The following is a 13,389-nucleotide window of genomic DNA, read 5'->3' as shown; positions in this document are numbered from 1 at the left end:
GGGAATGTAACCAGGACACCGGGTTTGCACCCCTACTCTTAATGAGAAGTGTTGGGGGGCTTTTTAATGACCACAGAGAGTCAGGACCTCGGTTCAATATATCATCTGAAAGATGGTGCTCACTGACAGTACAGCATCACATTCACAATTCTGGGGCATTAAGACTCACACAGACCGCAGATTGAGTGCCCCCTACTGGCCTCACTATCACCACTTCCAACAGCAACTTAGTTTTTCCCCTGTGGGATCCCATTCAGCTACTGACCAAGCTCAGCCCTTCTTAGCTTTTGTGAGTAACCGGTCTTCATCTGCAGAGTGATATGGCTTTGGTAAATGTACATGTAGCTTGAAGTATGCTAAGGATGGACTCCTAAAGAAAAAGCAAAATGACCAAAATTAGTGACTCTAAAATTCTTTACAGTCCCCACTTGATGATGCTCAAGTATGTATCTTATCGTATCTTATATTGTCAGTACAGAGAAAAACAAAATCCTTTAAAGGTGAAGGCACAAGATTAATAAAAATTCTGAATAATAAATTGTAAAACACAACAAAAATCTTAAAAGTAAAAAATGTTATGTAATATACAGTTGAAGTCAGAATTATTAGCCCCCCTTTTATTTTATTTTTTAAATATTTCCAAAATGATGTTTAACAGATCAAGGAAATTTTCACAGTATGTCTGATAATATTTTTTCTTCAAGAGAAGGGCTTATTTGTTTTATTTTGGCTAGAATAAAAGCAATTTTTAATTTTTTAAACACCATTTTGAGGACAAAATTATTAGCCCCTTTAAGCAATTTTTTTTCTTCGATAGTCTACTGAACAAATCATCGTTATACAATAACCTGCCTAATTACCCTAACCTGCCTAGTTAACCTAGTTAACTCTTTAAATGTCACTTTAAGCTGTATAGAAGTGTCTTGAAAAATATCTAGTCATATATTATGTACTGCCATCATGCCAGAGATAAAATAAATCAGTTATTAGAAATGAGTTATTAAAATTATTATTATTATTATAAATGTGTTGAAAACATATTCTCTCTGTTAAACAGAAATTGTGGAAAAAATAAACGGGGGGACTAATAATTCAGTGGGGCTAATTATTGTGACTTTAACTGTATATGTACAGTATATATATATATCCCCACTTTTATTTATTCTGTACACAAACATGTGTCAGAGCACATTTGAAAATCATTTCATTTTAAAATATGCAGTCGGCACTGTGATTGTAAGCCTTCTCCAAGGAGATGAAAATAGTCATGGTCCGATAGTAGATCATTTTGTTTAGTGGTGTGATTAGTCAAATCTAAAACTTAGCGCAACAAAAACTAAGGATATGATTATTGATTTTAGAAGGAATCATACAGCAGCTGAGGTGACTAATATTAGGGGTCAAAAGGTAGAATGGGTGGAGAACTACAAATATTTGGGTACCATTATTGACCGATCTTTAAACTTTGAGGCAAACTGTGACGCTGTGTCCAAGAAGGGGCATCGGCGCCTATATTGTCTAAGGAAACAATCACATGTTTCTCATTGGGCCCAATATGCTTACTCTTTTTTTTTTTTTTTTTTTTTTTTTTAAATCGTGCTTTTATTGATCTATATTTCTATTCTATCCTTCGCTCTGGTGGCACGGTTTAGACGTCTGTCTCTCAAAATCTGGAATAGACTGAGCCAGGTTGTTAGGTGGTCTAGCAGGTTGATTGGTAAATCACAGCTGATTATTGAATCCCTGCGTAGTAGGCAGCTTTTACGGATTGCCCAGAACATTAGTAGCTGTAGCTCTCATCCTCTGTCTGAGGAGTTTATCCTGCTCTCTTCGGGTTTAAAGTTTCAGATGCTTTTAAGTTGGACAAAACGGTTCAGGAATAGCTTTGTCCCATCATCTTTTGTTACTCTGAATAAATTGTAATCTTTTATAAGGTACTTTGTATGTGTATATGTGTGTATGTATACGTGTGATTTTATTGTTTGTATCAAATGCCAAACTTTGCTGCAAAAAGAATCTACCTACAGGTACTAATAAAGTCAGCTAGCTAACTAACTCACTAACTCACTAACTAACTGACTCACTAACTCACCAACTAACTCACTAACTAACTCACTAACTAACTAACTAACTAACTAACTAACTAACTAACTAACTAACTAACTAACTAACTAACTAACTAACTCACTAACTAACTAACTCACTAACTAACTCACTAACTCACTAACTAACTGACTCACTAACTAACTCACTAACTCACTAACTAACTAACTAACTCACTAACTAACTAACTAACTAACTAACTCACTAACTAACTAACTAACTAACTAACTAACTCACTAACTAACTAACTCACTCACTCACTCACTCACTAACTAACTAACTCACTCACTCACTCACTCACTCACTAACTAACTAATCTCAAACCCACTGTCTAAATTTAAATTACAGCCTTCTAATGTAAAGACTTTTGTTGAAAGATTTGTACAGGGTTTTGGTGCATTAAATATGCTTTTGCTGTCTAAAACAGTCGAACCGACACTAATTTCAGTGCTGTAGTTAAGGTTTTATTTTGGACTTACTGTATACGTCCCTATTTTCAGTAAGTTACTCCTCAGTTCTATAAAATATATGATATTATACCAAAGTGCTGGTCAGTGGCTTTTTTCTGAGGGCTGCCGGGGCACTCCTGACAGGAGATATTTATTCTTAATGAGTACGTACACACACCCATAACTACTAGATGACAGGTACAGCTTGAGCTTTGTCCTGCTCTTTTGGTGTAAAGGTATTATTATGTCTCATATTCCTGCATAGTGACTTTAAAACATATCCTGACAGATAAAAAGAGTCACTTTGAGATGAACATATTCATTGTAGTGTAGTTTTGAAAAGTAAAGCACTTTGATGTATTTTGGGAGAAAAAGCAGTAACTGGCATGAAATGAGTAAAACTTGGAGAGCATACTGACTACATGGGCAGCTGCCTTCGAAGGCTTTGATCACACAGAACATGCTTTTTGGGATGAGAGGTGCCTTTTTTTAATGGTTTACTAATGACTGTGAATGTTTTGCACGCTGCCTTTGTGCCTTGTGTTCCTCGTGTTTTAACCATTGTGCTTTGTGTGACTGCAGTTGAAAAAACTCATGCATGCTGCTAGGTCAGTCGCATCTCTTTTTCGTTGTCAAATCAAATGAAAGCAGAGGCGGAGTTTGAAGGTGAAAGCAGTGTTTGTGTTGTCAAGTTGACTAGAGAGCAGTGCGATATGGCTGTGTATTGTCATTGGTGGGACACTAAGGCACTTGGTCTGTGGCCTCGAGCCAACGCACACCTCCACCTGAGTAAAGAAATCTCAAAAGAACAGAACTAGTTTAAAAAAATAACACACAGCGGAATGAACCGCCAACTTATCCGGCACATTTTTACGCACCGGATGCTCTTCCAGCCGCAACCCATCCTACACACACACACACACACACACACACACACACACACACTACAGACAATTTAGCCTACCCAATTCACCTTTACTGCATGTCTTTGGACTGTGGGGGAAACCGGAGCACCTAGAGGAGAGGAAACCCATGCAAACGCAGGGAGAACATGCAAACTCCACATAGAAACACCAACTGAACCGAGGATCGACCCAGCGACCTTCTTGCTGTGAGGCGACAGCACTAGCATCACCTATATATATATATATATATGTATATATATATATATATATATATATATATATATATATATATATATTTTTTTGGTATTTTATTGATAATACAATAATATTTGTATTTTGTACATTTGATCAATCTGATGTATCCATGCGAAATAAAATCTCAAAAGCATGGTTCACCTAAAACTTTAAATTCTGTCTGTCTTCATCTACTCACCTGTTTGTCTTCTGTTGAACACAAAAGAAGATATTTTGAAAAATGCTGGCAACCATTAATTTCTGTAGTGTTAAGGTGCATCTCAAATCGCATACTTATGCACTATTCTAGGCCATTTTGTAGTATTGTAGTGCGTTCACAATCCGCTTGTTAAGTGTGACGTCACGCGAAGGGCCATCCGGGTCCAAGTGCTCTATTCAACTGAATGGGGAGACTCATGAAATGGTAATATTAAACGTTTACAAAGCAATTTAATACTTTCGAAAATCACGATCGCTATATATATGTCCATGCCTAATATCCGATGGCAAGAAAGTGATTCATTTTTTTTAAAAAAGGTTACATTTTTGTTATGCAGCAAGCCCAGAGATTGTTGTGTACACAATGATTTTATATAAAATTAACTTTAATGTGTGATAGGAATAAAACGTGATCATAAACGAATGATTTCTCCACTCAAATGAATGGCGGCTTGGACCCGGAAACTGTATCACATACGTCACAAACACGTCACCACCTAACAAGCAGATAAAAATACAAAAAATAATTGGTGCACCCATTCGACCGGTAAAATGAAGTGTAGAATGATGGACACTTTATGCGCTCAACGACCGCTGCTTTGCTCATGTAGCGAAAGGGGCAGAGCTATCGGGGTCACGTGCTGGAGACTTTATTTATGTTGGATTGTGAAAGCGAAATTCTCCTATGCGAGTGATTTCAGAGCCTCACGATGGAGAATGCGGTAATACTTATGGCAGGTATTATTTGGTACTTTGTTCATTTATTTTTACTAATTTGGCCACAGCCAAACGTCATCAGTGGACGACTCTACATACAAATACTCTGCTGTTGAGTGTGTAAGTGCATAAGTACATAGTGCATAGTGTATAGTGTGCCATTTGGGATGCAGCTTTTGTTTTTGCTACTATGGAAAAATAAATACTTGTTTACAATACAGGTGCTGTTCTGTTTCAAATTCCTATGTGGTAACTGAGTTTATTAGGTTTACTAGTATCGAGTTATTTTGTGTGATAGTTAAATATATTTTAAATAAACTGCAAACAAAAAAATATATACAAATAAATTAATTTTTTTCTCAGATTCTTTCTTGAAACTCTTAGTCACATACCTGTCTGATGGCTTATTATGCAGCTCATTATGCATTTGTAATTATGTACACACCCACTATACATATACACTTGTAATCATGCTTATTTACCTGCATACTACTGACTATTAATAGCAACCTGTACATATATTCATATATTGTAACATATACAATTGTAATCATGTTCATCTATCCCTGTACATATATTCATATATTGTAACATATACACTTGTAATCATGTTCATCTATCCCTGTACATATATTCATATATTGTAACATATACACTTGTAATCATGTTCATCTATCCCTGTACATATATTCATATATTGTAACATATACACTTGTAATCATGCTTATTCATCTGCATACTACTGACTATTAATAGCAACCTGTACATATATTCATATATTGTAACATATACACTTGTTATCATGTTTATCTATCTGAACACTACTGTTTATTAATAGCAACCTGCACATATATTCATATATTGTAACATATACACTTGTAATCATGTTCATCTATCCCTGTACATATATTCATATATTGTAACATATACACTTGTAATCATGTTTATTTATCTGCACACTACTGATTATTAATAGCAACCTGCACATATATTCATATATTGTAAATCTGTTCATAGCTTATCCAACCTGTATATAATGTTCATAGTACATCCATCTGTAAATATCACCATAGTTTTCTATAACTGCACTTTATAACTTATTCCTGTATCCTGCACTTGCTGCTATTGACCTAAACTGCATTTCATTGCATTGTACTTGTACATATGTAATGACAATAAAGTTGAATCTAATCTAAAAAAAAAAAAAAAAAAAATATGCAGGTATTTGTCTTCTCAGGTGTGACTCACTGCATAGTAATGATAGTTCACGCCTTCTCGCATAAACCATTTTCAAACAGAAAGTGACTTAGAATTTTTAATTCATTGTATTGTTTTCTGTGAGCAAGTGAACAAGATGTTTCTCACATCATTTAGAAGCAAAAACACTAGACTATCAGATCCAGTTCTCAAAAGTCTTGTGCACAAATGTTCTCTGTGTGTTTCACGGCCTTGTTTTAGTGACTTCAAAATTGTAGTTTTTCACAAACCACGCATAAACGTTTCTTTCTCAAAAACACAAACACATACAAACATGCTGCTTAGGTATGATTGTAGCCCAACTTGTGCTGTTTACAGTGTTATCACACTTTAGCCATTAATATGTTTTTAAGATACTGAAAACAACACAAATGTCAGTGCGTGTCAAAACTTCTCCAGAGGCCCAAAACACCGTCAGACCCCAGAGGGTTAATGTTCACAAGATTCTGACTGAAGAAAGTACTCATGAAAGTTTGAAAACACTAAACAATGAGTACATGTTTTTACAGGTGAACTGTTAAAAATTAAAAAATTCAAAATATTAAACATTTATCTGATAAATTTCTTTGTTTTCATCTAGCATGTGTGTGGATTTTATCTGAAGCTCGTTGCAGTGCAGAAGACATGACTTCCATTATTCAACATCATTTACATGATATTGTTTGACGTTTGTGTCTCTCTCAGAGCATCTAAAGGATAAACTGGACGAGTTTCTGAAGCAGCTGCACATTGTGCGTGTGGTCCGTCAGCATGAGCGTAAAGGATTAATCACTGCGAGGCTCCTTGGGGCCTCTGTGGCCACAGGAGACACTCTCACCTTCCTGGATGCCCACTGTGAGTATCCCAACACACTGCCATTCACATTCAGTCTCGGAGGACTTTTAAAGAGCAGATCACTCCCACACAGTGGTGGAAAGAGTACTGGAAAATCCCATTTAAGTGAAAGTACCATTGCTTACCCAAAATTGTAATGCAAGTAGAGGAAAAGTACAGAATCTATATAAGAATCTGAAGCTTTTTAATACTTAGTTTGGGCCTGTTTTATTTTTTTATTTATCAGGATCCCCATTAGCCACTGCTAGGTAGTAGTAATAATAATAATAATAATAATAATAATAATAATAATAATAATTCCTTATATTTATATAGCGCTTATCTGGGCACTCAAAGCGATTTACACAATGGGGGGGAATCTCCTCATCCACCACCAGTGTGCAGCATCCACCTGGATGATGCGCCGGCAGCCATTTTGTGCTAGACCGCACACCACACACCAGCAGATTGGTGGAGAGGAGAGAGAGTGATGAAGCCAATTATGATTTGGGAAGGGTTAGGAGGCCATAATAGACAGAGGCCAGTGGGCAGATTTGGCCAGGATGCCGGGGTTAAACCTCCACTTTTTTTTCGAAGGACATCCTGGGATTTTTAATGACCACGGAGAGTCAGGACCTCGGTTTAACGTCTCATCCGAAAGATAGTGGCTTTTCTTCCTGGGGTCCATCGAACACAACACAAAATTACATTAATACATAACAACAAAGACCAATAAAAACATTAAAATACAAAGTTCATACATAACATCTAGATCAACAATCCAGTTTATATTGTGCCATTAAATATTTCTTAAACATTTTTTTTTTTTTTTTAACTTTTATTGACAGCAGTCGACATAAATACAAACAGTAATAAGAACAGTCCTGAGATTGGGCCCGAGCATACAAATAAAGATATATATAATGACAATATAGATCTGAGGAAAAAATAAAAATAAATAAATAAAAGTAAATAGACAAACTTCAAGCAAAAATACAAACTTAGAGACATAAGTGACCTATCCAATGAGGCTTTGAACTGGTCCCCATCTTCTTTCAAAGATTTGAGTCTGCAGCTGTATTTGTGCTGTCAACTGTTCCATTGAATATAACTGTCTGATATTTTGTATCCACTGTGAAACCGTGGGTGGTTCAGGTTTAAACCATTTAATTGTTATATTTTTTCTTGCAGCCATTAGCAGGAGATGTAGCAAAGTTTCCTGATCATGGGACAGATCCTCTGGAAATTTATCCAGTAAAAACGTTAAAGGCTCCCAAGAGAGATTCACTTTAAGGAGCTTTTCCACGATCCCCTTAACTTCAGTCTTAAACGATTTTTAAACCTCATTTTACTTGTTACAAAGCATGTAATGTCTGATGGCAATTCATTCCATGTTTTCATTCCTCTATACATTACAGTGTGTTGCTTTGCATTACTTTTTGAAATGGGAAGCAAAAACATTCCTTTAAAACCATGCCTGGTGTTAAAATAATGACTAGCATTACCATACAAAAGTTGACAGTACAATACATTTGGACCTCTTGACACAGAAATATTTCCTATGAAACTCAGCAGAGAAACAATTCCCCTATCCTTCACCAATAACCAACCTAAAGTTTTATGCATTTTCATAATATTAACTCTTCTATTGCAGTGTAAAATGAGTCGTGCCGCTCTATTTTGGACTAACTGTAACTTATACAATTCTCTACTTGATGCACTTGGACCATACCACCAGGGCCGGAGTGGGACACCTTTTCAGCTCTGGAGTTTTAAGCCTCAGACCGGCCCACCTCAGTTCACGACTGACTATATTAAAATAAGTAAATAAATAAATATTTCCAAATCAGTTTCTAATGACACTATCATGTTTTTTTTTTTTTTTTTGAGAAAACAGCTGCTTTAGAACTTCAAATGTTCAACAATCCTAACAGTATTATATGTCTTATAAATAAAAATGAAAACACTAAATTACTCTAAAGAGGATCGAACCCGGGTCCGTGGCGTCTTAACCTAACGTGCTATCCGCTCGACCACAACAACCGTTTTATGGATGATGACACAACTGAGTTTTATCATCATTAAAATAGATCAAAAGAGAAGAGTTGCGGTATAATAATGAATAAAAAGGCTGTGGTCAAGTAAATAAATAAATTTAAAAAGTGTGATTGCTGAGAGCAACAGATTCTGGAGCTAGGGACACCGGCCCTTGCGGCCAAAAAACGGACCGGCCCACCGGGAATTCTCCCGGTCCTCCCGATTAGCCAATCCGGGCCTGCATACCACTGGACAGTAATCTATATAAGAAAGAACAATTGCCTGAACAATTTGAGAGATACAGCAATGTGGTAAAAATTCTACACATCTCTTAATAATTGATAAACCTCTTCCCATAACAATTACCATTTTATCGATCTGTTTTGACCACTTTAACCTACTATCAAGAAGAACTCCAAGAAGTCTAATGTCCTCTACCTGTTCAATAGGCACACTCATTACAGACAAATTTAACTGTGCTATACATTTGAATTGAGAGTTTGATCCAAACACAATACTTTTGGTTATTGTCAAATTTAAAATGACTTATTATTCTGTACCCACTCTACTACTAAATGTAACTAAATGTATCTAAATCAGCAGGTAATTTTTCTATCGATGCCGCTGGTAGATATAATGTTGTATCATCTGCGTACATATCTGCCCTCGCATGCTTTAAAACCAAAGATCGTTGGTAAAAATAGAAAACAACAATGGTCCTAAACAACTTCCTTGAGGCACACCACATTGCACACCACATCTTTCACTTCCGAATAACTTCCATTATAAAATACACATTGCCTCCTTCTAGTCAGATAACTTTTAAACCAAATCACAGTTTGAGATGTAAATTTATAACATTTAATTTTTTTTGTTAAACATTCATTGTGTTATTTTAAAGTGTTTTTCTTGTAATATAATACTGTAATATTGTTACAGTTTTATTTGTTTATTGTTGTTTGCTAATACATTATTGCTAATAATGTAGTAATAAACCTTATGTAGTTATGTTAGCTCAGCCTTAATAATCAAATAGTAATAAAATAAGAAACAAATATTAATTTAATAAAAACTATAAATCAATAATTGTTTAAATTAACTAAGATTGAGAAATGCTGTAGAAGTATTATGTTACTTTTTAAAAATAAATTAATGCATTAATGCCATTCACATTCAGTTTCTGAGGCATTTTAAAGAGCGGATCACTCCCACACACATGTGTTGCTGGATTCACATTAATAGGGCTCGCCTTTTAATAAAATCACAGCTTTTATAACAAGCCTGTGGTCAGTTGGAGCTGCTGGAAAGAATCTGATGCTATTTAATTCTGTCTGAGTTTGGGCTTGTTAAACATTCATGGAGTTATTTTAAAGTGTTTTTGTCCTCCGCTGGAGTGGTTGATGGGGAAACTGTCAGTCAGAATGTAAAAACTGCCCAAATTGATGTAGAATATGGTTTTATTTATTAATATCAGCTATGTTTATTTATCAGAGTAAATAATTAAAAGTATTTGAGAGTATTCTGTGGCCTAAGGCGGTATTATTCTCCATACAAGTCTGAAAACAAAGATGATTGTGCAAACTTCAAAGGACATGTTAGGGTTTTATATATATATATACAGTGGGGAAAATATGTATTGAACATGTCCAATAACTGATGAGCTTTTAACTTTCTAGCCACACCCCTAACTACCAGATACTGTACCCTAGCAACTGCCCCAAAGACTTCCATTGCAAACGACTGTCATTGACTTAACATTAGATCTAACTTTGTGACCTCAAATCTATCTATCTATCTATCTATCTATCTATCTATCTGTCTGTCTGTCTGTCTGTCTGTCTGTCTGTCTGTCTGTCTGTCTGTCTGTCTGTCCGTCCGTCCGTCCGTCCGTCCGTCCGTCCGTCCGTCCGTCCGTCCGTCCGTCCGTCCGTCCGTCCGTCCGTCCGTCCGTCCGTCCGTCCGTCCGTCCATCCATAAACTGTTTTAATCTATCTATCTATCCATCTATCTATCCATCTATCTATCCATCTATCTATCCATCCATCCATCCATCCATCCATCCATCCATCCATCCATCCATCCATCCATCCATCCATCCATCCATCCATCCATCCATCCATAAACTGTTTTAATCTATCTATCTATCTATCTATCTATCTATCTATCTATCTATCTATCTATCTATCTATCTATCTATCTATCTATCTATCTATCTATCTATCTATCTATCTATCTATCTATCTATCTATCTATCTATCTATCTATCTATCTATCTATCTATCTATCTATCTATCTATCTATCTATCTATCTATCTATCTATCTATCTTTTCATACTTTTTAAAACTGTTTAAACTAAACAAACTATTTCCAACAGACTTTCTCAAGCCAGCCTAAAGTTTGTCTCGACGAACTTTAATAATCTAGTTATTATTGTCATCTCTCATGCTGGCACCGGGTCATCCTTATTATTGATTTTTTTTTTTTTTTTTTTTAAGAAAGCTACAGTTTAAAAATGATCTTCAACCAGCAAAAGTGGCTAGTGATCGTCTAACCAGCCACAGCTGAAATCTACCTGCATTTGGCAGGTTGTAGGATTTTAATGTCAAGCATATTCTGTTTAGGAACCACACTTGTAATTTATTTATTAATTTTTTTTGTTTAATGATATTCATTTTCTTTTGGCTACAGCGGACTGAACCGCCAACTTATCCAGAATATGTTTATTTAGTTTATTCTCACATATAGCACATGTTTTTGGACTCTGGGGGAAACTGGAGCCCCAGAGGAAACCCACGCCAACACGGGGAGAACATGCAAACTCCACACAGAAATGCCAATTGACCCAGCTGGGACTTGAACAAGCGACCTTCTTGCTGTGAGGCAACTGTACTAATCACTAAGCCACCATGTCACCCTGTTTAATAATATTATTTATTATATAATATTTTTCTATATTGTTTTGAATTTTAAAACAGATTTTGCTAATAATTGATATTGATGCAGTAATTGGCATCCATTTTCAAATGTTTTATGCAATATTACATTTTTTGCGCATAAATTTAACTCGCAACTATGATTGGAAAATAGCTCGTCTATGGTGGAGATTAAATATTACTCTTATTATTTTGTTTCTGCTTGGCTTTTTCAGGTGAATGTTTCCACGGATGGCTCGAGCCGCTGTTGGCCAGGATAGCAGAGAACTCGAGCGCTGTCGTGAGTCCGGACATCACCACCATTGACCTGAACACATTTGAGTTCATGAAACCCTCGCCGTACGGACAGCATCATAACAGGGGGAACTTCGACTGGGGTCTTTCCTTCGGCTGGGAGACTCTTCCTGATCATGAGAGGCGTAGACGCAAGGATGAGACGTACCCTATTAAGTAAGGAGGTTCTTGAGGACAGCTTAATTTTTTTTTTGGTCAATCTAAGTAAATTGGTAAAAACAATTAAGTTATCTTAATTAATTTGTGTTAGGAGACCATGAAGGAATTTTAGTATTACTAAGCCATATTATTGTTTATATATATATATATGGCGACACAGTGGCGCAGTAGGTAGTGCTGTCGCCTCACAGCAAGAAGGTCGCTGGTTTGAGCCTCGACTGGGTCAGTTGGCGTTTCTGTGTGGAGTTTGCATGTTCTCCCTGTTTTTGCGTGGGTTTCCTCCGGGTGCTTCGGTTTCCCCCACAGTCCAAAGACATGCGGTACAGGTGAATTGAGTAGGCTAAATTGTGCATAGTGTACGAATGTGAATGGGTGTGTGTGGAGGTTTTCTAGAAATGGGTTGCGGCTGGAAGGGCATCCACTTTGTAAATCGTGCTGGATAAGTTGGTGGTACATTCCGCTGTGGCGACACCGAATTAATAAAGGGACTAAAGCCGAAAAGAAAATGAATACACACACACACACAGTTGAAGTCAGAATTATTAGCCCCCCTGTTTCTTATTTTTTTATACAGAAATCAGGGAAAAATAAACAAGGGGGCTAATAATTCTGACTTCGACTGTATATCTAAACATATTATACAAACACACACTTTTCCCTTTAGTTAATTGTATTTTGCTACATGTAGTTTTTGTATTTTGTATGTGAGGTATTTCTTGGTTAAAATATTTTTAGATTTGATAGATATTTTTAATAGTTTAATATAAAATGTTTATTTTATAATATATTAATATAATATAGACCATTTCAATGTGTCATTGGCCCATGAACATTTCCTAGCTGTTATCAAATTATTTCATTACTGTAACAAGATGCAATTCAATCATAACTTAATTCTAAAACAGCTGTTATAGCATTATTTTTGAATATGGGGCTCTTTTTGCTTGGAAGATATAGAAATGAAAAAATGTAAAACAGGAAATACGTTGGGACCATTGTTTTTGTTTGCATCCCTCGAAATGGCTATATTATAATATTTACATATAATATTAATAATATAATATATAAATAGTAATATATGTATTATACAATTATTTATTTAATGACAAGCAATTAAATAGTTTTCAGTTTTGTGGATTTAGATATTTTCAAATATAATAAACCCCACATTGAACAATGCAAATGTTACAGTGTTTTAAAATTGTTGTTAGCTGAGCCCTAATTATCAAATAGTAACAAAATAAGTAACAAATATTAATTTGTTAAAA

At 35.6% G+C, this 13,389-nt stretch overlaps 1 protein-coding gene across 1 annotated transcript in view; it reads left to right on the top strand.

Moving 5' to 3' along the window:
- The window catches only part of galnt3 (UDP-N-acetyl-alpha-D-galactosamine:polypeptide N-acetylgalactosaminyltransferase 3 (GalNAc-T3)), a 44,703-nt gene that overhangs the window by 20,431 nt on the left and 10,883 nt on the right, over positions 1-13,389 (top strand). The window contains exons 4-5 of the mRNA XM_021479042.3: positions 6,569-6,718; positions 11,884-12,118. Of these exons, the coding sequence (XP_021334717.1) occupies positions 6,569-6,718; positions 11,884-12,118 (385 nt within the window). The remainder of the gene's footprint in view (positions 1-6,568; positions 6,719-11,883; positions 12,119-13,389) is intronic.

This window comes from Danio rerio, chromosome 9 (genome assembly GCF_049306965.1).
Source record: "Danio rerio strain Tuebingen ecotype United States chromosome 9, GRCz12tu, whole genome shotgun sequence".
Lineage (NCBI taxonomy): Eukaryota > Metazoa > Chordata > Actinopteri > Cypriniformes > Danionidae > Danio > Danio rerio.
Note: the sequence above shows the minus strand (reverse complement) of the source record. Positions and strands in the feature narration are given on the sequence as shown.